This window comes from Gambusia affinis, linkage group LG01, assembly GCF_019740435.1.
Source record: "Gambusia affinis linkage group LG01, SWU_Gaff_1.0, whole genome shotgun sequence".
Classification (NCBI taxonomy): domain Eukaryota; kingdom Metazoa; phylum Chordata; class Actinopteri; order Cyprinodontiformes; family Poeciliidae; genus Gambusia; species Gambusia affinis.
In genome coordinates, this window is record NC_057868.1 from 6,148,093 (window position 1) to 6,175,949 (window position 27,857).

The 27,857-nt window shown below is 39.8% G+C and overlaps 2 protein-coding genes across 8 annotated transcripts in view; one reads left to right on the forward strand and one right to left on the reverse strand.

Annotated features, from left to right (window-relative positions):
• kmt2d (lysine (K)-specific methyltransferase 2D) overlaps positions 1-3,282 on the forward strand; it is a 39,400-nt gene extending 36,118 nt beyond the window's left edge. For all 7 annotated transcript variants that reach the window (XM_044112333.1, XM_044112378.1, XM_044112386.1 and 4 more), the window contains exon 55: positions 83-3,282. In XM_044112333.1, the coding sequence (XP_043968268.1) occupies positions 83-175 (93 nt within the window). In that variant the 3' untranslated portion in view covers positions 176-3,282. The remainder of the gene's footprint in view (positions 1-82) is intronic.
• A 2,619-nt stretch (positions 3,283-5,901) lies between these two features.
• On the reverse strand, positions 5,902-24,395 carry acvr1ba (activin A receptor type 1Ba). Its single transcript, XM_044112398.1, has 9 exons — positions 24,100-24,395; positions 10,420-10,641; positions 10,052-10,309; positions 9,747-9,977; positions 9,443-9,610; positions 9,179-9,335; positions 8,924-9,048; positions 8,703-8,833; positions 5,902-7,813 (listed from the first exon to the last, which is right to left on the reverse strand). Exons 1-9 carry the CDS (start codon positions 24,161-24,163, stop codon positions 7,688-7,690), a joined length of 1,482 nt encoding a protein of 493 aa, XP_043968333.1. The 5' UTR covers positions 24,164-24,395; the 3' UTR covers positions 5,902-7,687.
• Positions 24,396-27,857: the final 3,462 nt, after the last annotated feature.

Below are 27,857 nucleotides of genomic sequence, written 5' to 3' on the forward strand. Positions count from 1 at the left end.
CGCTTTGTCGCCGTTCCCGCGGCTCGTCGTGTAAGAAACGGCAGCGTTTTCACTTTCTCGTTCTCGTTTTCCCCTGTTTCAGCTGACGTACGACTACCAGTTCGACTTCGAAGACGATCAGCACAAGATCCCCTGTCACTGCGGGGCCTGGAATTGCCGAAAGTGGATGAACTAGCCAGGAGGAGGAAGCGAAATGGGGAGAGTGGCCCTCGCTGCTACCACAACACTCCTGCGCCAAAGCCTTTGAATCCTACATCGCCAGTGCATAAGCTGTTCTGAAAAGACACGGAGGAAGGCAGTCCTCTGCTAATAAAAGACTAAAGTGTTGACATCTTGTAGCCAAAGGTCTGAAGAGCATTAATCATTAAAAAAAACAAAAAAAAAAACAACCAATCACTTTACAGATAACAGTTTGAGGGAAGGGGTGAGGGGTCTAACTCTGATGCTTTGATGGTGACCCCACTCCTCCACCCTCCACCTCCACCCTAATCTACTGTCTATAAGCTCGCAGTGGCTGGAAAACAATCCTCAACTCCACCAAATGATCCTGACCCTCCGCGCTCTCTCAGCACCGGCAGACCGGAGCGCGTCGGCGCTTTCGACAAGAAGCCATGTTCAGATGCCGAGAGTGAGCCTACGGAAAGCATTTTCACCTTTGTAGTCGGACCTATCTCCTGCCCCCGCCCCCCCTGCCCCTCGACCTCCCAGGAAACGGCACTTTCCCCCCCCCTTAAAAAAAAGTCCCCGTCGACAACACGGACATCGGCTCGCTAGACAATCTTGACGTAAGAACTGTACACGGAATCGACAGGAATGAAAATTCAGATGCTGTTCATCTGCGGCTCCAGGCGGCCCAAGGTCGGGGTTGGTTTGACACAGTCTACCTCACTGATTTGGCGGGAAAGGACTGCTTTGTATTAAAAAAAAAAAAAAAAAAAAAAAAAAGACAAAAAAATACTGTTAACTGCTACTGTGGATTTGCTGTGGGGGCGGGGCGGGGGTGTGTTTTTAAACGGGCGTAGCCCTCTTCTCGGACAAGCAGGGAATCTAAAAGCAGCAGATTTGCTCTGTCTACTCTATGCTGATGTTGATTTACAATAATAAGGAGCCAACGTTGTTATTATTAAACATGGATTATTTATACAGAGGAATATATCAGTTTTGATAAGATATTTCGTTAGAAAAATCTAAATTGGAAGCGTAACAGGGCGTCATAAATGCCACCAGCCCATATGGGGAATATTAATTTCCCGTTTTTTTTTTGTTTGTTTTGTTTTTGGGTTTTTTTGGAAATGCATCTCAAAATTCATATTAGCTTTGTGAAAGCACAATAAATCCACCTCTTCGCTCGCTAAAATGGTGTGAATGAACTTTGCGTAGTGGATCCATATTAAACCAAGTAAAACCCGCCACCTTCCAGTCGCTTTTAGCAGAGCCAGTGGATGCATGACTACTGTCCCATTCAGTGCTTTTTCTTTCTTTTTTTTTTTCTTTTTTCTTTTTAATTCCCTCAAGACGACACGATCGCTTCTCGCACCTCAACCAACCAACCAACCGACCGACGAATCATGTCTCTTCCTCTCTGTGTTATTTAAAGGACTGTTTTTTAAAACTTTACTGTAAGTAAGTCTTCCTCTGCCCGAGTCCAGCCTGCAGTGTTTCTCTGCCTCCTCTCCCCTTCACACACACACACACACACACTTCTCCTCTCTCAATAGTCTGCATACGTTTATCTTCCTCCCAGTGCTGGTACTGTCTTATCGAGGCTGAACTGATGGCAGGGAAAGACTTATTGGAATAATAAAAAAATAAAAAATGGGCATTTGTTTTTCATTTCTGTGTAAAATAAATAAATAAAGGAAAAAAAAAAGTCTTTAAAGGGAGCTTTACTAAAACTCCGCCTTCCTATATGACTTTGATCCCTCTTTCCTCCCCCAACCTAAGACCTCACATGATTTTAAAAATGCAAAAGTTGTACAAACTGTATATATCGTATATGCATTAGAGGGTGGAGGGAGGAGAGCGGCTCTTTATCCGACCCCCCCCCAGCCCCCCTTTTGTAATCATTAAAGGCGAAAGTGCTGAAAATAATAAAACAAAACGAGAGAAAAAAAAAAATCAACCACTGGATATCATTTTAACGAAGCTGTACATAAATATAAATATATGTAAAATTTGCAAACTTAATATCTTTATGTATATGAACCAGAGTGTTTTTGTTTTGTTTTGTTTTCTGCATTTACCTGTTTTTCTATTAGTGGTTATTTTTGTTTTGGGTTTTGATTTTTTTTTTTTTTTGTCTGTTTGTTTTGCTATGAGCTCCCAGAGACGAGTTTGTAGAGACGGAGGGAAAACGAAGCCGAGGTGATTACTGAGTTGTGCTAAAGAAAAATCTTTTTTTGTTTGTTTGTTTCATAAAGCAGTACAATGGTGCATAGCATTTGTATTTATGTATTGTTTTTTGTTGGGTTTTCCTTTGGTTTGTGTTTATTTATGCTACTGCTTGTTGGCTACCAAAACCTTTCCAGTAAACAGTCAGAATTGGATCTATATAGTCTTGAATGGAAAAATCTTGAACCCCCTAGAATCTTGTTTGTGGTTTGCTTTTTTGAATATCTTCCCTATAGAAGTGAATGTGTTGGTAAACCTTGTGAAATGGTTCCTTGGCCTCATGTATGTTTATTGTAATACTCAAAAGTTAACCCCATACTTAACCTGGTAATGAATTGCACTCTCATTGTATAACAGAGACCTTCTCTAAAGTGGTAGATATTGATCAAGTATCTCAAACAGTGATACATATATATATGGATATAAATATATATATATAAATATATTTTTTGGTATGTTTCTATTTCAAGGGAAGACCATGATGAGACGACACGCGCTCACTGGATTTTAGCCGAATTAATTTTTAACTTCTCTGAATTTAATTTAAGTTCTCTGCAGATCTTTTAATTTAATAAAGTTTGCTCAAATCGAAGGTTTTTTTTTTCTAAAAAAAACCTTGCCTTTTTAAAATAAGAGAAAAAAAAAAAAGATATTGCATCTGTACAGCAGAGATACTTTTAGGGAATACGAATAAATATAATGATCATTTTTATTGTATGTGGCATGTTTTGTATGGATATTCTTTCCGAAATGTACATATTTTTTTCAGGACGCCAGAGGTTGCATCTCTTTATATACTGGTTTCCCCACTTCCCCCCCTTTTGCCCTCCTTCTACTTTCTTTGTCTGCTTTTGTTTCATGGAAAGGAAAATAAAATGCATTTTAAATATGTGTCTGTTTCTCTGTTGAATGTTGGAAAATACATTTAGCGTCCTTTACAATTTATGATGCGCTGCAAAACAAAAGGTCTGACAGGAAATAATCAGAAAACATTCTTCACTTTTTCCACGTTTTATGTTAAAGCCTTATTCCAAATTGTTGGTGCCTTATTCCAATTTCCCCAAGATTCTACACAGAAATACACCTTCATGACAATGTAGAAAACCGTTTTTTTATAGATTTATTGTAAAAATGTATAAATTTCTTGAACATTCAATTTTTAAACGCACTTAATTTATTAAAACATGTTTAATTTCATAAATTAAACGTAATATATATTTACATAAATACATACGTAAATATTCACAGTTGTTGTCCATCTTAAATCTCAGCTGTTTCCACTGATCCTCCTTAAGATGTTTGGCGTCCAGCTGTGATAAATTCAGTTGAGATGGAAACGCAAGAGTTTCTTAAAGAGACAGTCCCCATTTCAAGGAATTAAAGAACAGTCACATTTAATATGGACAGCATTTCTATCACAACTGAAGGTTACATAGTAACTTGGTTGCGCTATAAAATGGCACTATGTGGCTGGAAAACAAAATACTGTTAGTTTAAAGAATCAGGAACAAGCTACAAGAAAATAGGAACTAAAAAAAAAAAATCTCCGAAGCTCACTGGTGAAGAAGCTAATCGCACGTTGCTGTGGCGAGAAATGTGAAGCTGCTTTGATTTCCTCACGGAGACTTGAGCATTTTCTGTTCTTGCTTCCTAACTCTGGAGAAATCTTTATCTTATAAGGGCTGCTAATACTCTGAAGTCAAGTCACATAGATCCATCGGTTTTAACTTTTTAGCATTTAATTCTGTTCTTTTAAGGCTGTTCTGATCAGACTTCTCATTTTTCAGTTTTATTGCCGGTTTTTGTATAGGTCATGTTCAGTGTTGGCATAGTTACTTTGAAAAAGTAACTTTAATCGGACTACTGATTACTCCTTGAAAAAGTAACTTAGTTAGATTACTGACTACTTGATTTGGAAAGTAACTAAGTTACACTAAAAGTAACTTTTTAGTTACTTTCAGCAGCTGCTAACAACAACACTCCGCCTCCTGTGAAAATTACATTGAGCTTTGCCAAAACTTAATTGTAAGCTATTTTATAATGAACAATGTGTCTCCACTGATAAGGTTGAACTGAAGAGGAGATTGTAGAAAAAAACAGTACAAAAAAATAAAAAACCTGAGTAATTTGTGTGGTCCACTGTTGTCTGGAAAACTCTAAGAAGGATTGTAAAACCCCCCACCTCCCACCTTCAGGTTCTGCGTTACGGCCCTGCGTTTGGTGTCACAGCACACAGAGCTCCTCTTGCAGCTCCACAGCTCAGATGGCTGCACAGATTTGTGACACTTATCTTAATATTAATAATTAGAATAGCGTTAAATTGCCATTATAATCATTGCCAACTACGGACACGTTTATTCGTGGCTGTTTTCACGTTTATTGCGCTGTTCATATTAGTCTCGATGTTTGCAGTTTTCTGGAGCGCAACGTGAAGCTCGATGTCATTCAGAGATAATACATTAACTTGACATTAACAAAGACACAGCGGGACGGATCATCCGGAAATGATGGACAAGGAGAGACTGAGTAAAACTACCTTAATGACGGACAAATTCTGGGATTTATTATGAGTCTCTGCTTATTTCCAAGCCCAAATGAGCAACTTCACGTTCAAAAACGAGCCAAAAAAGGCGCAACCCGCCATTCATTAAATCTGCAAGCGACTTTTAAAAAAAGAGGAAGCCCAAAGCCGCTTATAATACTCGGACTTGGCGACAGAAACTCAAAATAGTTCCAGTTTTTCCACCAACAAAATGCGCATCTCCCTCCATTGTTTACATTTCTGTCGCATAGAGACATCGGTCACTCGACAAGACGCGTAGAGGAAATACGATTAAATAACAAAAGGAGATAGTAACGCACAGTGATTTTGATAAGTAACTGTAGTCTGACTACTCGATTTGAAATAGCAACGCGTTAGATTACTCGTTACTGAAAAAAGTGGTCCGACGTCAGTAACGCGTTACAAATTAACGCGTTACTGACATCACTGGTCATGTTTTATTTTGAATATTTGGATGTATAAAGTGCCCCATAAAAGTCAGTTGATACGTTGTTAACTGGTAAATATTACCAGGATGCAGAAACGTTCTCCATTAGGACTTCTGCAGATCTCTTTTGAATAATCTCAATCTTTTCCCCTAGGCACAACTGATTGAAACAAGACACTACTTTAAAAAAAAAAAAACACACAAAAAAAAATAATAAAAAATGCTGAAATTAAAGTTCTACCAAGTTAAAATAAAAAAAAGGAAAAAAGTGAAAAGCACTGCATTTAATAAATAGAAGGAGGAACCCCCCTTGGAAAGTTTGGCATTTTCCTTTTTGTTATTTTAAATCTATCCATACCTGGAAAGCAATAAAAGCAAATTCCACTTTACCCTGACATTTCAAACCTGTATTAGAATCCTTTATATAACAAAATACAAAAAAATAAAAAATAAAAAAAGTGAGCAGACACACTCCAGTATAATTATCACAGAGCTTCAATAAGCACCAACTGAACACATGTAAGAAAAAGGAGGAATTTATTGTATATTGTCTATGTACATTTTGAACTAAATCAGAAAAGATCAGCACAATATCATCACTGAATTTTGAAGTTTTCACCTATGAACATGATGATCAAATACCCATGGCAACACACCAAACATGGACGAGAGTTTTTTGACAATTTTGGTTCAACTTGACATCATCATCATCATCATCATTGTTCTCACACTTTCTCTCTCTCTTTTTTCCGCTACACTTCTACCCATGTTAAACAGTAGCAGCAACATTTCTGGGGTGCACAGCCAATGGCCCAAAAGGGGAAAAAAAATAAAATAAAGAAAATCAACCTGTGGGAGGAAAAGGGGGGTAGTAATGGACCTCAGTGCAGAGGGCCCAGTGTTTGAGACGGCATGCAAAACGGACATGAAACATGACACATGGTTCAGGTGATGGCTTCGACAAACATTAACTAACGCCCTTGTGGACATAACAGTGCAGAGCCCATAGGTGACGAATATCAGTGTAATACTTTCATAGTCTTGTCTGCAGAAATAGAATGAAAACATGCAGTTCCTCGCTTGCGGCGCGTCAGTCCTCGAAGGTCAACTCGCGTCTACCTGCATGTTCGACGCGATCCGCCGACAGTTTTGTCTGTTTTCCTGGTTTTTAAAAAGAAAACAAAAAAAATTGAAAAGAGCCAGTGGCAGTATTTAAGATCAACACCAAGTCCTTCTGTATTCCAGTGTCAAAATGAGCAGGAGATGGAGGCGTCACCCCCACGTAGAAACGGGTATACGCAAGGAGAAAAGGATCAGTAGTACCACCAGACTGCCATGAAAGGAACAAGTAGAGGGAAAAAATATAACCATAAGCTCCAGCAATTAATATTTGCTAGCACAGTTGGAAACCATGTAGACAGGTTAAAAACAAGAGATCTGTCAAAGTACCGTCCAATCAAAAAAAATGGAAAAAATGGAAAAAAATAAAATAAAAAATTAGCATCACTTTGTCACACTGGAGCTGTGGCATACAGAGGAGGAGAAAAGAAAAACGCACGTTTTATATACAAATAAATCACATGTACCCATAATCAGTAGTGTCTAATGAAAACAATCTGGCTGTTCATGCTTCATTTCAAAATGTACTTTTTTGCCTTTTCATTCTGAATAAATTGCCTAATAAACTACAGCCTGGGTTAGAAGGTCACACTTGAAACATGCTGAGCATCGCACCGAATGAATGAAACAGTAACTTCAACCTCCTGTCCTCTGGTTCACACGCTCTCACACTCACACACACACACACAAGACGGCGAGATATTGCCAAAAAAAAAAAACAAAAAAAAAAAACAGCCGGAGTGTTATTTCTGAAACGTTAAAACCCATAAAAAAGAAACTCCACTGGAAAACTTTTAGATCCATCACTGAACCTAACGGGTAGAAGGAAAATGGAAAATAAAAAATAGAAAGAAAAAGTCACTGTACAGTAATTTCTGTCCTGGTAAATGAAAGGAGGTTGAGTGTATGCTATTAACAGTGGTAGTGTTGTAGTGTGGCCCGTGGGATAGGAGGAGGACGAAGAGGAGGAAGGAGAGGGATGGGTGACTTTCAGTAGTTTTGGCTAAAAAGGTGAGGTAGGCCTTGTCACAACTTGGAGTGTGGCTTTAAAACTGGCAGGGTTGTTGGGTTTTTTTCTTTTTTTTGTTTTGTTTTGTTTTCTTCTCCATTTTGCAGTCTGTCTTTAGTGTTTGTTTCCTATGGGAGTGTGGTCGGGTTGTGCGTCTCCAGCGCGCCTCGCCGGCCGCTCACATCTTGACGTCCTCCTCCACGCTGAGCTGAGACAGAGTCTTCTTGATGCGCAGCGCCGTCAGTCGCGCCGCGCCGTTGGCGTACCAGCACTCCCGCATGATCTTCCCCATCACACGCAGCGACTGCAAGGCGAAACGCACACGGGTCAGTTTGAGCCTCCTTCATCCAAGTATTCAAATTCACAATAAAACACATATAAAGTTACTTTTTGTACCTAAATGTAGGAAATTTTTGTTTTTTTTTTAGATGATAAACATGCCTTAAAACTTTACTTACTTTAAGATGATTAAAAAAAATAAATATCTGATCTTTGTTGATTTTGAAGTCCTGCAATTTAACTTCTTGATATAAAACAAACCAATTTGCAGCTACACTGTCTGACAAAGTGTTCTAATGTATCTAAAAATTTATGTTGCAGAGATTTTATGCATTGAACCAAAATAAAATGGTGGCTAAGTGGAAGGAAAATGATTTAAATCTAAGAAGTGTGGCAGACACCTTGTTTTTCACCCCCTTGAGGTAAATATCTTATACCGTCGCTCTTTTTGCTGAAATTAAAATTGCAAATCCTCTGAAGTAGGTCTGCACTTTGACTGGGCCACTCCAACACCATGCTTTAAAGCAGAGCTGTCCGGATTTTTTGGCAAAAATAATTACGTTTAAAGCAGCTGGTGGCCAGAAAAACAAATAAAAACATGGCTAACTTTCTTGAAGTATTTATTTTTTCTTTTTGGAATTACTAATAAACTAAACTAATCATGCAGGATTTTATTTTAGCAAACACAATAGTAAGGGTATTTGCACATTGCTGTAGATCCCAAACTTAAGTTACTTCATAGATTTTCTTAGCTTGCAATTCCTTCTGGGAACGTCTTGTAGCTTTTGAGTCAAACAGTTGGCGATAAACAAATACTTGTAAAGACAAGACATTTTATACAAGTCTGCTGGTTAACCAGACTGTCTTCCTATGTGGCCTGCAACTATTTTTAGACAACATCAAAGTGAAAATACCTCGTAGCTCTGCCACCAGTTGGGAACGTTGGGCCTCAGTTTCTGGTCACAAACCACCTTCCTCATCTCCTCTATGGACGGGTCAGAGGGCACGAGGTCATAGTAGGGCAGCTGGTACTCCTCATGAATGCCTGTGGAACAGAGTGAAGAGGTGGACAGTCTCTTATTGAATGTCCCTGTCCAAGTTCCTTCAAACATTCGACTGCGGCTGCAGGTCTTGCCTCCGGTGTTGCAGCGGCGCGCGATCTCCCAGTACACCAGGCCCAGCGCATAGATGTCAGCGCACTTAAAGGAATCGAAATGTTTCATGTTGATGGTTTCGTCTAAAACTTCTGGAGCCATATACCTGGATGGGTTCAGAGAGAACAAAGGGGTTTAAACTACAGAGAATCCTGACAAAAATCAGATCACTGTTTTTTTTTATAAAGGATGTAACAAAGACTCAACAATGAGCCCCTAAACGTGGAAGCAGTTACCTCTTAGTGCCCACGCGCTGGTTCGGTGCTATATCTATTGTGTCTGTGATGGACTCGTGGCGAACAGCCAGGCCCAGGTCAGCTATAGCACAAGTGCCGTTCTTCTTAACCAGGATATTTTTAGACTTGAGGTCCCGATGAGCAATGCCGGGCTTACCTGCAGGAGACGCGTCATGAGACGAAGATGGAGGAGGAGGAGGAGGAGGAGGAGGGTGCGACGTTTGGAAAAACTAAACGAGTTACAGTTACTGGGTTAAATCTCACCCTGAGTGCCGAGGATCTCCATGTGGAGGTGTGCCAGGCCGCTTGCAGCCGAGAGCGCCAGCTTGATCATGCCCTCGATGGTGACGGAGTAGCGGTTCAAGTAGTCAAACAGAGAGCCGTGCTCGTGATAGTCCGACACCAGCCACAGCTGCGTCCATGTGCCGTTGTCTAAATGAAACCGAAATAGGTCAAACTGGATCAATGGGCCATATCACTCAGCCTTTTCTTCAACTTTTAACTTCTTTCTATTTGGTTGTGACAGATCTAGATCTTTAATATGGGTTGGAAATCTGATTATAGACACCTTTATTGTCTGCTGCGATGAATCCCAGGATGTTTTCGTGCCGAAGCATGATTGTCTGGTAGATCTCGGCCTCTCTGAACCAGGAGCGCTCCTCTCTGGATGAGAAGATCTTGACGGCAACGTCTCCGCCTCGCCACTTTCCTCGCCACACCTCTCCGAAACGCCCCTTCCCTATTATCTCCTGCAGCACGATCGTCCTGGCAACCGTCCGCTGCACAAACAGCGGCAGCCCTACAAGGAGCCGACCGGGTGAGATGCATACGGAAGAACAGACAGTGTTGTATAAACAGGCGGTGCGTACTGACCGGAGCCAGATCCTGAGGTGGACATGTCATAGATGAGATCCTGCAGAGTTTTGTCCTTGGCCAGGTACAGGTGGTCGCAGGAGGGGTCCTCCACTTCTAGCCGCTGTCTGTGGCTGTAGGCTCTCTGGTGATACTGGAAGAGGAACACTCCAACCATCAGCAGCACACAGAGCAGAAACACAGGCCCTGCTATGACCGCAACCAGCTCTACTGGCCCCCAGGAGCTCTCCGAGGTCACCCACTCTCCGGTCGTCGGGTCTTCACGCAAAAAAAAAAAAAAAACAAGAGGAAGAGGCAGAATCAAAAACACTTGAATAAAAAACCTTCAGCTTGGGAGCTATTAGAAGTGCAATGGCGACAGTTTTTACCTGGGACTTTCAAGTCAATACTGTTGCAGTAATCTTCAAAGCAGCAGTGAGCGTTCAGGTGCCCTTCGGCGCTCTTGCAGAAGATGGGTGGAGTCATCTTATCGGGGTCGAGGCAGTTCCGCAAGAGCACATCTTTCCCTTCGGACTTGTACGTTGAAACGAGGCAGGCTCCTTTTGTCTTGCATTCGCCCCCGTTGCAGTTCGTGCAGTTGCAGTGCAAAGCTGCAGAAAGAGACACAGACGTGCATCACTTATTGAGACACGGACGAGCTTCACTACACACAGCCTCGCAAGGACCGCAACACACCTGGGACTTTCCCCATAAACTGACCCGGTTGGGAACGCGGTGGACGGTTTTCAAACTTTTTACAGATAAAAATCTGAGACCTGCTGGCGCTCATCAGTATTCAGTCTTTCCGAGTTGAGACTTTGTAGGAGCTGCAATCAAATTCACAATGCTTTTGGTGAACGTCTCCGCCGGCTTTGGACATCCACAGACGGATCGTTCCACTCGGTTAAAGGAGATCCACAGATTCCCCTGCTTGAGTTGTGGCTTTCTACAGCTCCTCCAGAGCTACTGTGAGCCTCTTGGGTGATTCTCTGATTAACGCTCTACCTGCCCGGCCTCTTCAACCTGTGGCTCCGGAGCCACGTGTGGATCTTTAGCCCAGCGGCAGTAGAGTTTTGATCTATAAAACCTTTCACACACTTTTTCAAAACAAAAATGCAAACAAGATTTTAGACGGTGGCAAAAAGAGAATTGTTTTTGCTTCTAATTTGTTGCTTTGCATTAGGATGAAAATGTACTTTGAAAAAAAAAAAAGGTACTCTGTTCATTGTTTTTAATACCATGTGGTCATTCTTTCACTTATTTGTTTTAAAAGCTAAATAAAACAAATTATTTTATTTGCTTTATTTGACATGTAATTCTGCAATACCTAACATTTCTAATAAAATATTGGAATTTTAAAATATGAAGAGCCACGAGGGTTCTTTTAGGTTTTGCAGCTCAAAAACATTTCATTTGGCAGGGCGAGGCAAAAAGCCAAAACAAATGTCAAATGTCAACAAATGTGAATCGACTTATGAATCTTTAAACGCTATTGGTTGAACAGTTTTATTTAGGAGGGTTAGAGTAGAGGGGATGTGTTATTTTAAAGACAAACGCACATGAAAACAGTAACGGAGGAACTGAAATTAGTACAGTTGGATGGTTGCTACAAAACTGAAGCTTTTAATAGTTTTGTCTTCTTTATTGAAGGTCATAATCGTGACTGGACTAATAACTTGGCTTGTTTTTCTCTTTATGGTGGTTTTGTCCCAGTAGCACTAGGAGGGAAACAACAACATTAACCAACGCAAAAGCTCCAGTTTAAGTTTAACCCAACAATAAGAATGAAAAATTGACCAAATCATAACATTCAAATAAAGCATGCACTAAAAGAATACACTGGCCTACTAAAATTTATTAGCTGGGTTTAGAGACGGAACGGCTAGTGAGCAGATGCCTAGAACAGACTAAAGACATTTAATATGGCATTTGTGGTTAAAATGCAGTTCTGATAACAAACAGGATGTGATCCAGAACAGTGACAAGCCAGCACAGAACCTGCATACGATTACCGCAGTAATTAAGCTGTAATATTCTATACTACACGCACTATGTTACAACACAAAACAAGTAGCAACAGCACCGGAGAAACGACCTGAGGAAATTGGTGTGAAGCAGCCACACCATTAACCATGCTGCTACTTGCCACGCTTCCAGTCGCCTTTCATTTTCACCAACAGGTGGCGCTCTTGAGCCAAATTTTAGCTTAAAAAAATGGAACCTGACAACCAACAATACTGTATTATCTCCAATCAAATGCTAATAAGCTTCAGGATTATGGCAGATAATCTATGCTCTACTCCGTCACATAAAGATACATTAAAAACTTGACAAAGTGAAGAAGGGTAAGACGCGTAACACTTTTCCTAAGACACTGTGCACATTTTATCCAGCAGGGGGAGACCTCATCCCAGAATTTGAACACAAATTGCTGAGTGGGTCCAATTGTGGGTAGAATATGATGTGGAGATCATCATCATCATCATCATCACAATCACTTGCAGGAGCAGCAGCCAGACGGCCCCGGCGGCCCTGAAATCAGATCTCTCACTGCAGATGAACCCAAACACGCAGAGTGGAGACAGACCCGCCCAGGGGGACACACAAAGTGAAATCCAACAAGGGAAAAGGGCCTCTGCCAAAACCCCGATGCAGCAGAAGGTCTTTCTCATCGTGACACTTAAAGCGGACTCTGTTCATGGCTAATAAGACAAGACTTCTGTTAAACACAACACATGCAACACTCTCCTGCAGAGAGACCTCATTAACAGGAACCCAATGGACGTGCTACCGCAATAAAACTAAGGTGGTCCAATAAACGTACACACAAAACACAGTTAAATTAGTTGAATGCCAGAAAGTCTGCAAAATCTAAAAACAACAACAACAAAAAAAACCCACAGCTTTCCGAGTTTTCCAACCAACCAACAGCCACAAACTTGATTAGATTTTCAGATAAATGTGATTTTGAGTCATGGCACACATGCTTCTCATTTAGGTAAGGTCAGCACAAAGGGCTTCTTCCAAGTTACTCTGCTCTCTCCATGCACAGAACAACCTGCTTGCAGGACAGTATCAGTAGTTTTTTCCCTTCATTAACACAAATGACAGGCCCAGAAATGATCCCTGGTAGAAATAAAGGCTCACGTTTAATCCCTCCAGACTAAAAGAAAAAAAAAAAAAACATCCTAAAAACAACACAGGGCAATCCACAAAGAGGAGAGACATTTCAATCCTTATTCTCCTACAAAAACAGGACTCCGTATTGGTTGGATGGCTGACAATGTCTGGCCCACAGGGGGGAAAAAATGGGTTTAAGGTGGCAAGACTCCAGTAATCCTGCATGTTTTCTACTGAGAGCTTCTTTGACTCCATGAGCTCATTGATGATCCCTTTGAACCGATTTTGATGTCTGTATGCAGAGAAAAAAAGGTGTTGGTAGATTTTAATCACTCTTCTGAAACATCATGATTATTATGCAAGCATGGACTAGTCTTTGGTGTAAAACTACACTACAGTTTCATAAAAAAAATAAAATAAAATAAAATACTGCTTAAGGTTTGAAAAAGGTTTTGTGGAAATTTTCCAGAAAGTTGAGTCTGGAAATTTGAGGAAATGTTCCAAATTAGAAACCTTTCATGCAAATTATTTGGATTTAATGAAAATTAAACAAACTGCACAACATGTAAAACCAAATCCAAATGTTTTATTGAAGGAAGCCTAGTATTTTCTGGTTAAACATTAATATTTGCCCAGTGATATAAATAAAGTTTGTTTCCCTTTGTGAAGCCCGTAGACTCAGACGTGCCTTTAATAGCCCAGGTTGCTGGAAACCATCTCTGCGTTTGGGGAAGTGTCTTAAATAAACCTGCAACTGTTCCTTTATCAACTCTGATTCCTCAAATTGGGATTAAGCCAAAAAATATAAAATTTCCCCAACCATGTTTAAAATTACTGTCAAAGAATAATCTTCATATTCTCACACTTTTCCCATCTTTAGAAATGTCCTGGAATTTTGTAATCCCTAATCGTGCAGTTTAAACTTCTTTAAATCAGATCCTGAAGAGAGCCCAGAGTCACGCATCCCCGCCCCTCCCCCACACGTTGCTCCAAATGCAGGTCACCTGTCTGGCTGTTTTTTTGTACTACCTGAACTATTTCCAAAGTTGCCCATTCAGTCTTGTTAAGAAACCCTGTTTCATCTAAGCAGCTGATTGCAAGCTCCACCGGAGCACATAGCCTCACTAATTAATCAGACTGTTGCAGCTTAATTTACACGTCTCGCTCTATACTGAGCAGAAGGATAAAGAGATATATTCTCAACCAAAACAAGGCTCTAAAATTTACAATTAAAACGTACAATGTATTACTTTAGCAGAAGAAGGAATAATTGTTTCTTTAGGAACATCTTGAAAGAGAAAACTGAGTTGGATTTTATTTTTTTTTTCTGTTGATGCATTGCTTTTTCTGATGTGTTCATGCTTGTTCAACAGTAGTGACTGGAAATGTGGCAAGTTGGAAGATTTCGTAATATTTCTCATCTGCTCAACATTGGTGTGTGCGCGTTTATGAGAATGAATCTTAATCAGTGAGAGAGATGCAGGAACTCCAGCCCAAGTGCGGCCAGACTGGCTGAAGTTTGCATGTGGATGGAATTTCCCGCAGGATAAAAAGGGGAGGTGAAAGCAGGAAAACAAGTCGCGTCACTAATTTCCAGCATTAATGGAGAAAAGCAGTTTAGCTAAATAAAACCTATGACAGCAATACAAGCAGCGGGTTTGGCAGCCTTTTTCCTCTGTTGTTTACTGCTTTTCTGTGGAATACATCAATTATTTACAACTGCATTCACACAAGATGTATTTGATCAATCAATCCCCCAGAGCAATATTTAAAAAAAGAAACTTAGCTTTATGAGTAAATGCTTCTCCTCAAAAGACTCGTTAAAACCAACAGCTGTCAGTTTCACTGTGATGCAGCTCATCTGAAACATATGGCGCCCATGCGCGGCGGTAAATCACCTCGGACGAGCGCCACGATCTAAACCCGACCGGCCTGCGTGTCGATCGTGGAGCGCCGTTGCGGCGAGACGGATGCTTCCCACATTCAAAGACAGAAGCTCACAAAGCAAACCGAACACGGCTCAAAACATCCACATTCACTTCCTGAACAGGCCATGGATGGTTTGTGGTCTACCAAGATTTTGGTTTGTGGAAAACATTTTTCACTTCCTTCTCCCTCCCTCTAAGACCTACTGTGTGATTACAACATGTGGCGCCTGCTCCCAAACTACAGCACAGCAACAAGCCCTGTCGTTTGCCTCTCTGGGGGAACCAGCTGAAGGCCACTACTTCCACTGGTAAATATGGTTTAGTTTCTGACAAATTTAGTCAAGTTAAAAGTGGAAATTTTTCTCTTGAATTCCTGAAGCTGGTTTTCTACTGACCAAGAGTACAGACACAACAAGAAGTGGTGAGGAAGGGGATTTTATTCCTACAGTCTCCACTATCTGGATCTTTCTTTCCCCGTTTTCAGACCATGATGACAACGCTCTTCGGTGTGGAAGCCGTTACTCAAGGGAGAAAACATCTCCTCCATCAGTGAGGTCTTGGGGAAAAAATGTTGCGAGGAAGAACTAAAGATGCAACAATAAGGCTCTTGTCATACAAATACAAGTGTCCATCTTATTGGTGTGGCCTGTCCACTTTGACAACAGATGCAGCCTTGAATAAATAAAGTCAATCACCTGATTGGGAAACCCTGTAAAACTGCTCTGTTGAACGTAGGCAACCATCTTCTCTGTGTGGTACGCTTGAAATGCATTGATCATTGTAATAAATGCCCACACAGATGGGTATGTGTGTTACAACATGTTTTAGAAAATAAGCAAAATCACAAGTATCTCGACTAAAAATGTCTTCCTGCAAGTGTGTGTGCACAGAAGTCCCCGTCCACGATTAGTGTTTCTGTGTGCCAGCTGACGCTCCATCAGAACTACAGTTTGAAAACAAACATGGTGGATAGACAAGTTAGACAACAAACACAGATATCAACACTGTATTGTTTGTGAGCAGCTGAATAGACAGACACATGGCTGCCAATGAGGCAGAAAAAAAATAAGAAACTCTATAGAAAAACATTTTTTTAACTCCTGAATGCCCTGTGAAATTAGGAAAGCTTTCTTTCTGCTGCATTTTCCCCTCAAACGTAAACTAGGTGAACATTTAACCGCTTAGCTCCGTGCCGGCCTGCGATAAACTGAAAACTGTTCAGAAGCCCTCATGTGTTTAACTTTTCTCTTTTTAATTAGACGCAACTGTGAACTTCATCTCAACATATAATCCAAAAATAAATAAATAAAAAAATATGACTCATTTTTATGATAAAAGTTTTGATTATTGTAGTTTAGATCAAGGTTTAGGTAAAAGAAGCAAAACTGACTCATGTGGGGTTGGACTCATTTGAACTGAGGCCTTTGTTTTCTTTTAGTTCAGTCTCATCAGATTGGTCGTTCTGAATAATTAAGAGGTTTTATTTCCAGATGCATAAATAATATGGGATTATTAAATTTATGTATGAGGAGGTACTTCAAAAATCCTTTGATTTGATTTTGTGGTATGCAAAGAGGAAAAGGTTGACTGTAGAGATTATGCACAGAGATTAACAGTAAATAGGCATAACCATATAAAGTGTACTGAGCACGCCAATCACTAATATGATTCAAAATCAATTCAACTTTGAATACTTTGATTTAATAAATGATGTCAACCCTGTAAATGTTTTTGAAACAATGCTGAAATTATATTTATTGTAGAATTCACACGATGAGCCACTGCCTCTTATCCCAACAAAAAAATAAATGATTAAAAAGACTTCTAGAAAGGTGCTACTATATGTAAAATATTAATTAATAATTTAACAATTAAGCAAACAGAAATGAATTACAGCTTTATTTGTCAAATATTAATTTGGAAACCAATTTTTGTTTTTTTTTTTGACAATTTTGTAAAAAAAAAAAAAAAAAAAAAAAAAAAAGGGATATCTTGTAATATCACTTTCAGGATTTGGGATAGGAATTGAGAACATGATTTGAGAACATGATGCGTTTTATTTGTCAATAAATCTGTATCGTAACTTGGAACTGGAATACTTTTGACTGCATTTGTAGATTTTCAGTAATACAGATAAAACTTTATAACTCTGTTTTTTTTTTATTATTTTAATATAAACATATTATTTGTAAGATTATAAATGTATTCAAAAAGTAGAAAAATAAAACAAGTGTTTTACTCTTATGTATAGTTCATAAAGGAAAATCGCAACCAGGAGGAAAGAACTTAACGATACCAAGAGATCAGCCATGAAAATAAATCTGATCAGAGCATTTCTATTGAAAAAGTTAAGACTGTGGATAACAGAATCAAACAAGAGACCTTGAGCCACAAGCATCCCTTCCTGAGCCACGCTGTTTGCACAGTGCTCTGCATATCTCACTGGATTGTGAGCAGAAGTGTTACAAAGCTGCGATTGAAAGCCCCATTTTAGGACCAAAACACACAGATCTGAGCCGACGTCGGGTCTGTGTGGTTTCAGTGAGCCCTGCTCTCGTATCCACATAACTGGTGGTCTTTCACACTGGTTCTTTTGTGTGAAGATTAAGGCGACATGAGGAGGGATTGGACTGGCCCTACAGGAACAAAGCCCAGAGTGGAGGGGTGGGAGAGGGATTGCACTCCAGCAGGAGGGCGGAGGGGGTGGAGCACTGGGGACAGACTGGGGTTACCAGCAACAAACCCCAATGTTTTGGTGGGGCCGGTCTGAGCGAGACGGGGGGGAGAGGGAGGGCTGGTGTCCATTTGGACTGGATAATATAGAGTAGGAGGGAGAAATGGGGGAACAGTTTGGAGGACTCGCAGCCCCCCAGCTGCTATTGAGGTCTGCCCAAGTGACCAGCTGCGACTGTCATTAAAACCCAGTCTAGACTTTGACTTACAGGAGGGAGCAGGAACAGGGAACGCTGGAGGAAAACAAGGGGCTCAGGAGCACAACAGCCATTCCTCTGAGCTGCTAGTGAGTGGAGTTCCTATCATTCCGTTCGTGTTGAGGCAGGAAATGGCAGACATGGCGAGGAAGGGATTAATAAAACATCACTGACATAAACATAATTCTTGGTCCCGACAAAAAAAGAAAGAAAAAGAAATGGGAAAGATAGAAGAAAAAAAAAAAAAAGTGCAGCAGAGTCGCACTCCGAGCAGATTCACCCATTAACCTCGGCGATGGTGTTCCTCTGTTGCCCTGGGTTACTCATGCAGAGCAATCCTGTCACAACAGATGAAGTTTTAGAGAAAGGGAACATCAGAGGGTCTGGTGAGGATGCATAGAACTACCCTGGGCGACTGGTGGAAGGTTACACACGCGCAGTGTGTTTTCCTGGGGGCCCCGAATCGGGAGACAGAAAGCATGCGCTTGTGTACAGGGAGGAGAGCGCCATTACCAAAATGCACTGGCTGAAATTAGATCCATACAGATACCAGACTGAGAGCTGATCAAGACATGCAGACGCCACCAGACAGTGCGAGTGCAACACACACACACGGCGAAGCACACGGGCACACACACACCGCAACTGTGCCCTAATCAATGCTAGGGGAAGGCGGAAAGTCATTACCTTTGTCTGCATCTCGGGGTCAGATTACCGATCTGATTCTAAAGTGAAGTCTCTGGGGCCGAGGCTGCATCTACCATCCCTACCAACCCACACCCCGCAGACTGCGTTCCATCCTGTCTGCCGGTCCTCCTGGACGGGATCAAACGCTCGCTCTGGATCGGCCACAGGCATCTCACATTGATCAAAGTTTCATCCATGAAAAACCCAAGCATAATGAATCGATGCTTCTTCCACAAAACTTAAAAAGAAATATCAAACCTTAATACTGCTTTGCTACACCCATCTAAAATAAAAAAAGAAAAGAGGATTGTTTAAAAAGTGATCTGGTTACATTTGAATAAATACGATAAGAGATAATTTATGTCATTTATCTCAACGGTAGCTAATAAATCAGACTTCTTCCTGGTTGACACTGAATTTCGGTTTGCTTTGAGATCAGACTTGTTGATTACAGATTTTCTTTATTTTTATTTTTCCTTAAGACTGTAATACACAAGAGAAAGCCCATGTTCCAGGTTCTCTGGCACAAAAGAGAATCAAAAGAGAAAATTAAGCATTATCCCCATTCATGAATCATGAAATATGCTATTCTCCATTTATACCGCTGAATAAAAACTACATGGTTGACATGTTTAGAAAATTTATTATGCATTTAGTAATTTTTGATTAAAAAATAAATAAATAAATAAAAGAAATGGTTAATTGTAAAAACCTGGGTCAAAAATCTCTAACCAAAATGATTAATGAAATATTGGTCGATTCTGACCTACAGAAAATTGATCCGTTTATCTCTAATTTAAAAGAAACTTAGAAACTTCTTCCATTCTGAACTATTAAGAAAGCAACTAAATAAATTGGCAAAGTGGGATGCACTGATCATGTTTTTTTGTGGCTGATATTAATTTCAAGTGGTCCGTTTGATCTGCCCTGGATATTCAGATTTTTTTTCCTAAGGAGTAGAACACAAAAAACAATGGTTTTAAACCAAAACAACAAAAAAAATATATATATATTGTTTTTAAATTAAACTCAGAAAAGGAACTGAGATTGATGGGCTTATAAACCAAAAATATCAGCTTTCTGCTGCAATTTATAATTTTTTTTAGTTATCCATACTCGAAGAAATTAATAGAAATAATTAAAAGAAAACATCTCAAACTCAGTGCTTAATTACAACTTGCGCAAATCTTCTATTTACTCAAATGAATCCAGGATTCCCACAAAAAAAGAAACAACAATGCAATTCTGCATTTAAGCTACTTTTTGTTCTACAGATTGAAAATGCTGAAGCTAATGATACTACAGAGCTGCTATTAGGTGTAGGAAATGTGTGTCAAAGAATAGCTAAATCCCATAACTTTATCAACAGGTCTGGCCTGACTCACACCAATCAAAAGCAAGTCCTTCACGGAAAAGAGCTGGAAACAACCTTGAGAAGTGGAGTGCTCACATTCCAGGAGAAAATTACACAGCAAACGAGCATCTAATCTTTATGCCAACAGCATCTTGAAAAAACAAAAAAACAAAACCAAAACACATCAAACGCAAAGACACGTTACACAAAACAGGTTTAAGGTTTAGCATTAGGTCGCCAACATAAACTGCTACCAAATCCATCCATCCATCAGCGACACATTATTTCTTCGTGCATGTAATGTCTTTCTCTTGCAACCTGTGTGTGCAATAATAAAGAAGAAAAAAAACAACAAAACACTGAAGTTGGCGTGCTCGGACTTGATAGTAAATCCCTTGTGGTCAAACATCAATAATGGCAGAGCCGGGTCAGAAAGAGGCTACGCTGTCTGCTTTAGCAATTAGGGCTCTGTGCCTCCGGGCCAGTGGAGGTCATTAACAATACTGGTGATTATCGAGTGAAAACTAGACCACCCCGGACCCCAACGGACGCCAACTGGCTCCACGCCATGCTATAGGAAACTGTTGGTAAACAACGATCGCTATGGAGAACGTGTCTGAGCCAAGCAAAGGGAAACTTTACACAAGCTGCAAAACTTAATTTGATTAACAGTCAGCCACAGGTCAAAGGATCTTTGAGAGGAGCGCGGGGGAAAATACCAAACGGCTTTTATATCTTAAGCCAAGAGGCAATAGAAATTCCCCCTAACCTTTCCCATCTAAAGTTTATTTTCTTTTTCAATGCAAACCCTTGAAACCAATAAGTCTCCCTCTTTCGTTGCACATTCTCTTGGCTCTGACCTCATGGGCAGGTGAGTACATGTTTTATTTGACTACGATTCCACCACATGAACTCCTGCACATCATATGCAGCAATAAATAGCACCTGTACGCAAACTAGAAGCTACCCAGCTTGATTTACACAGAAGCACACCAACTAATGACAAGATCCTGGCACAGTAGGGCTAACTGTGAGAATAAAGTTCAAGAGATAGCAGAAAATTAACACACCTTCCCTGTAGCGCTTAAGAGAAAGCAGCATAGTTGTTATTTAGCTCACTGGAGGGAGCCGGTAGATGAAAACAGAAGTTGGACTACAGTTAAAGTACAGATTAAAACCCAACAAAGCACAAGGCCTTCTTTCTTTCTTTCTTTCTTTTTTTTTTTTAAACAGACCCAAAAAAAAAAAAAACAGAAGAGAAAGGGAGGGACGCACCCTGCCTCAGAGCAACTCAGCCGACAGCACATATCACATTGCTACTGGGTTCGGTTCACACACACTGACTGTGTCACGCAGCCATGTAATGCCCATAACACCAGAGGTTGGTAATCTGTATAAAGTCAACACAAATTCACCAAACCTGAGAGGAGGAAAAAAATTGAAAGAAAAAGAGTGTGCTTCCTAAAGTCCCTTTTGAGGGCCTGAAATATCTGCTCTCACTGCCGCAACTTTCAGGTTGGGCTGGTTTGGGGCCTTCGCACGAAACAATCCATTATGAGGTGTGAGACGATGCTCTGCGAGTCTTTTAAAAAGAAAAACTTGGCCATCATGGCCCTGCCTGATTCCCCCCCCCCCAATACACACACACACACCATTACCCTCACCCAACACAGCGAAAGGTTTGGAGCAGGCAGGCAAAACGGCCACGTATGCGTGATCATTTCCTTTAAGTCAAACCTCGCTGTGCTGCACCCTTATCTATCTGAGCGGGGGAGGAATAGTTTTCTAATTCTTGTTCGGATGACTCAACTAACATATGCTTTGAAAGATGACAACATAGCTTTCCTGACGGTTATTACTTTTATTTTTTTCCCAAATCACTCTGTACAGTGGCAAGGGTAGCAAGTAGGAGCCGGTTACCAGCCTGTTCAGACCACGGTCAGAACAGGTTGCTTCAACAATGCGACATCCATTTAATAAAACGCCAGAGAAAGTTCTAGCATGACTGAAGCATTGACTTAAGTAAGGCTGCTGCATTTTCCTACATTTTTTGCCGGTTGCTGCACACTGCAGGTCAGCTACCCAAAAAGAGGCTTCCTACACTTTCCCAATTCTTGCAATACAAATTCAGCTGCCTAAAAGAATACTGCAGCAGTTTAAACTTAAATAGCACCATCTATTATCTAAAATTAGAAATCCAACTATAGGTTGGCTATTAGAGGAGAAAATGACTAACTTATCAGCTAAGATCAGCATGCGTATATGCACGTAATGATCCTATGGCTTTTGAAGCTATTTGTGGTGCAATTAGTTGATCATCTCCTCATGTGAACGTCTCAGTTGTCAAAAGTTGACGTTTTGGGAATTTCTAACAATTTTCTTAGCTGTTGTTTTTGGTAGAAAAAAAACTGTTTCATTTACCTCAACATTGGTTGAGAATAAGAATCAAACTAATATGCTAGCAGTTAATGTTTTAGAAATCAACAGATTTAATGTGTGACCAGATGCTGAATTAGCTCCTGCAAGAACCAGTTTCCATACAACAAGAAGATAGTTTATCTTTCTTGAAAATTAAACAATTTATAACACGGGGGAAAAAAAATCTATTATAAAGGTGAAAATTTCTTTCCTTCTAGGCAGAATATTTTGTGTTGAGGCTTCTAAAAACTGAAAATATTATTTATGAGTAACAACATTTTGGATGAATGAAAGAATTCTTGAAGATAAAATAACTTTTTGTTTCAACCACAAGCAGGATATCAACCCAAGAGCTTTCTTTGTCAATGTTTCAAGGCAAAATTGGTCTGGAAAACAAATAATGGTGAGTTTTTTATTTGTTTTTACTGTGCAAGACTACTATGCAAGCCTAGGACCATTATTTAATTAATTCAGAATTTCATAATGGATGCTTTAATGGTTTTCCCACATATGTTGTTTTGGCATTGCTAAAATAAAAAAATATAAAACAAATTAAAAAAAACAACCTCTCCGTTCTTTTGATAACTCTTGAATATTGCAAATAATTCTGACTCAAAAGTTATCAAAAATGATTAAATAAATTGTCACCTGACTTACATGCAACAGTAGAAGTCAACGTGTCATACTGTTTCAGCGGCAGCATTGGATCATGTTACAATGCCTTGTTTATTCTGTGTGTGAACATTATTTAAACCCACTCTTTACACAACAGCTCATGGGAAGTTGCAACGTGGCTCCGCAAAGAAAGCAATTTGCTTATTATCTGCATAAAATTTCATGCATGTAGGCTGAATCGCAAAAATTCACATTTAAATCCAGCCTGTTCTGTAGTTATGGTCGCGGGTTGGTAGGAATCAGCTGCTCCACTCATTCAGGACCCTCCAAATGCATCCATTTACTGCATAAAACAGATCCATGCTTCAACAGGGGTCGTCTTATTTGAGCTTTCTAGCGTGCAAAGCAGCACTTGACCATATCGCCTATATTTAACCAACACGCTATCATTTACCCAGTGTACTGAGCAACACACTGATAAGCAGGTATAATAGGCCACCGACAAGTTTAGTAAATAATTTCACATATCAGAGGAGCAGGGATTAACTTGGGCTTTTAACACAAATCTTTATTTATCTTTATTAACGCCTCATATCCCAAAAATACAAAATAAATCCCTGCATTAGTAACGCATCTGTCCCGAGGAGCATTTTTATTAACATTAGTCAACTTTAGACATTGGGGCTAGCGAATGCTAGCTGGCGCCTCGAACACACAGCTCCACCATGTTGTTGTTGTGGTTTATCCAGCCGCTGCATGTTCGTTGCCGACTAATTTCCTTTCATTCGTCGCGGTAAATCCCAACGAACAGCGAAACTAACACAGCAGCGGGGCTGTCGGTCGAGGAGAACAGCGACCGCTGATTTAGAGGTCGGCGCTAGCCAGACACGGCTACCAAGCTAGCTAAATCCCCCGATACACGGAGCGCCATGATGATCATCAGCGACAACAGGCAGTGCCCAGTCCAGGAAAAACACACCGAGACAAAAGCCGGAGAGGCGCTCGGATCCCACTCACCGTCACCGACGGCCGCCAGCCCGAGCAGGGCCAGCAGCGTTAGGGCTATTTGTCTTAGAGCCATGTCTTCTGAATTCCCATGTCTACGCGAGGAAAAGCGCCCGAAGTGTGTCGTTATCAACACGGCCAGAGCTGAAACACAACCACAGTCCGACCGCACACACCACACCACTAGATACCAGCCAGCCAGCCAGCCCGCCGGTGACGTGTTTAAAGGGGGAGGGCTCCCCCTGCTTCCCTTCACTCTGCCTCGGAGGTCACGGCTGCGTGTGTGTAAGGGGAGGTAAACACAACAATGGCCGAATTACAGACCTCCAGTCCCACATTATCAAGCGAGAGTGAGATTTTCGCAGCTTTCCTTATAAATATACAAAACGAAACAGTTCAGCTTTCCTGTCTGGGTTATGATTCAGCCTCAGAAAAGATGTCAGAGGAAACAACTTTTTCCTCTTTATATACAGCAGAACTTACTAAGATATTAAGTGTATTTTTACATGGCATATTATTATTATTATTATTGGCCTCGTATTGTTCTATTAATTTTAAAATGGCTAATATCTAAATCAATAGGCATTGGCCAAAAAATGAAAATAATTTTTCTGACTTTTGCAGACATTCTTGGATCAATTTGTATGTGTTCGAATTTTTTTGTTTTGTTTTGCAGTGTGACATTAATTCGCTTCAGTTTATTTATTTTGTTGCAATAAATGTCACCTCAATGGATTTTACAAGGCAAAAAGGCCCAATTCATATCCAAATATAATTATACAACCAAATCTTTTCAGAGGTATAGACGGATTCAAATCCATTACACATATAAATTTGATCCAAGTTATGATGCAGTGCATTCAGATTCTGGGTATGATGCACATTGGTAAGAAGTTACATACGCAGCAGTTCCTCCCTCTGAGTACCTATTGGTGACAATGGAAAGAAACAACTTCCTTTTAACAGGGAGAGACCTCCAGCAGAGCAAGGCTCAGACTGAGAGGCTCTCCACTATGACTGACTGCAGTTTGAGAGGACAAATCCACAATTGTCTTCTTGAGATGCTGGATTTGTTATTTCATCCCAAGATCAGCAGTGACCCTCATTTAGCCGCCCCCTTCATTCATAGTCTGCCTGTCTGGTTAATGAGTCAGTCTGATGTCATCTTCCTCTATATGTCACAGAAAAACAGTACTTGTGTATAAGTTGTTTTATACTTGCCACATTTTGAATTTTGAACATTATATGTGGAGATTAAAATTGGATTTATCCCCGTTAATCTTAAGTAAAATCCCGTTAATCTTGAGATGGTTATTTGTAAAAAATGTTCCAGTTTTTTTTTTCCAGGATGTATCAGTTTCATGCCTGTGTTGTGTTATTTTTCCGAGTATGTATTCTTTTGTAATTTTATGACAGTTTTAGGACATTTTATTCCCTTTTCTGGGATATGGCCTATTTCTAGTGAATACAAAAAAACTCCATCTGTCCGGGGATGCATTGCCCTATTAAATGAAATAATAGAAAACCAGAAAACAGAAGAGTCTGAAAAATACATGAAGTACAAAAAAATGGTAAACTATATGTATACATAATTGTTTAAGAAAAATTAAAATGCCTCCATATTATTACATTGTTACTATGCTGCATCTTTTTAAACTGGGAAAATGTTGTCTGTAAATTTTAGTTGGATGTAAATTTTAACTGACTATTGCAACCTTTTTGTGAAAAGAAACCAATAATTAAAAGAAACAAGAAACACGTGTGACTGCAGGAGTGTTTATTAAACCACAGTGGCTGAGAAAGTGAGACATGACGAAGTTGTCTGATGTAAATGGAAGTGCTCAGAGTGGGCTTGAAAGTGAAACAATTCCCCTGTGTAGGATGAAGTTTAAAGGCCAGCAGGGGAAGAACTGAAACTGAAACATTCAACATGATGTTCTGTACTGACAAACAACTGCTGGAATAGACGCACAGCTATAAAAGAAATCTCTGAAATTGTGTCAACTATGCACTGCTTTCTTTTAGTCTATCATCTAAAATCCTGATAAAGTAAAATAAAATTTTAGCTGTAACACACCAAAACTGAAGGTATACAAATAGCTTTGCCGCTCACTGATTCCCATAATCCAGTTCTGACTTTAAGCCCACCTGTTTAGAGATTCTTTTGAACCATAATAAATGAAACATTTACTAAACATACTAAATATGGTGAGTACTACACATGCTAAATTAGTATTTAGTACTAAACATACCAATCATGTTTAGTATGAAACATATTTAGCATGTTTAGTACTACTAAGCATACTAAATATATAGTAAGTGTAGTACTAACTATGTTATCAAAAATTGATGATGTGTATTCATCATCAACATCGTAAATACACATGATGTGTACTTATGATTTTGATGATGGCCTTCATTAAAATGTAATGTTCATTACTGGTTTTATCATTTGTTGACTGCATGGTGTCTTTTATGACTTTGTGGTTTTTACGATGTAAAGCACTTCGAACTGCCTTGTTGCTGAAATGTTCTATACAAACAAACTTGATTGATTGATTGATAGTTTCAGGCCACTCCATTATCAGTTCTTTCAAGATTTTTTTTTATCTCCACACTTCTTAAGTAAAAATGATATTCAGCATTGTTGGTGCCTCTACTGAGTCACCAGCAATGACCCCGATGTGAAAAATACAACATCAATACAGGACCTAGTCGTAGGGCAGAGAGTCTGTGTAAATTAGCATGGAGAGTTCGGACCCCCAGATATCCAACTGCTCCCCTCCTGCAGTGTTAAAAATAACCCTCATCCGACTGGGCAGACAGAGTGGGAGTATTATCTCACTGAGGTTTGTTTAACATGGACCAGACAACATAGACACACACACACACACACACAAACACACACAAACACACAAAGCCACAGATAAAGGAGAAATGGAGAACGTTCGACTGGGGCAGAAAGAAATCTTGCAGATGCTACACAGCTGACATCAATATCTTCATTACATCCGCTGCAACATCCTTTAGGTTTTGCAGAATTCAGCAGCAGGTCCTGATTCATCGTCGACTGCGATCTGTTGCTTCTGTAGTTCACGTTGTGCGCTGTTTATCATCAGAGGCCATTATTTTTGTTCATGCACATATAAAAAAATAAGATAAGCAAATAGGATAAACCAAAGACCTAATCAGACGTAGACTTCCTGTAAAGATAACGCCTTACAGAAACTCACTGAAAATCTTTGTTTACTCTGAGAAGACATTGAATGTTTACTTTTTAAAAGTTTCTTTTCCAAGTAAGATCAAAGAAAACCTTTCGGTTTGCCTATGCTTAAACATTCCAATTCATCCGTAATAATTAATGTGTTGGTAATTTGAGGATTTGGTGTTAAATCCTAAAGGTTTGAAAATATGTAACAGTTCCACATTTACTATCACAAATAATAATAATCACATGTAATTATAAAGCTGTTTAACAGAAGATATTTTGGCAGAACAGTACTTTTATTTATTGAGATTTTTTGGTTTTATCCTATTTTAGTAATACACTTTAAATTGGACTTTATAAATGTCGCAATGATTACTTTGACATTTGTATTTAAGAAAAGGCTCTTTCCTGTGCAATAACTGAGGTAATGTAGTGAAGATTAAACACATTTATCAAAACAATTAAATGTAAAATGTTTCCATATTTCAATAGTCATATGAAATGCTTGTATGTTGACTCTCTGTTGCCCTCTGCTGGTCGAAAAGAAAACAACAAGAACGGG

Coding starts and splice junctions, on each gene's coding strand:
- acvr1ba (XM_044112398.1), bottom strand. CDS start 24,163: ATGGCTCTAAGACAAATAGCCCTAACGCTGCTGGCCCTGCTCGGGCTG. Junction 9,049..9,178: donor CAGCGCGTGGGCACTAAGAG/GTAACTGCTTCC, acceptor GAACCCATCCAG/GTATATGGCTCCAGAAGTTT. Junction 7,814..8,702: donor ACTGGTGGCAGAGCTACGAG/GTATTTTCACTT, acceptor TTCGCCTTGCAG/TCGCTGCGTGTGATGGGGAA.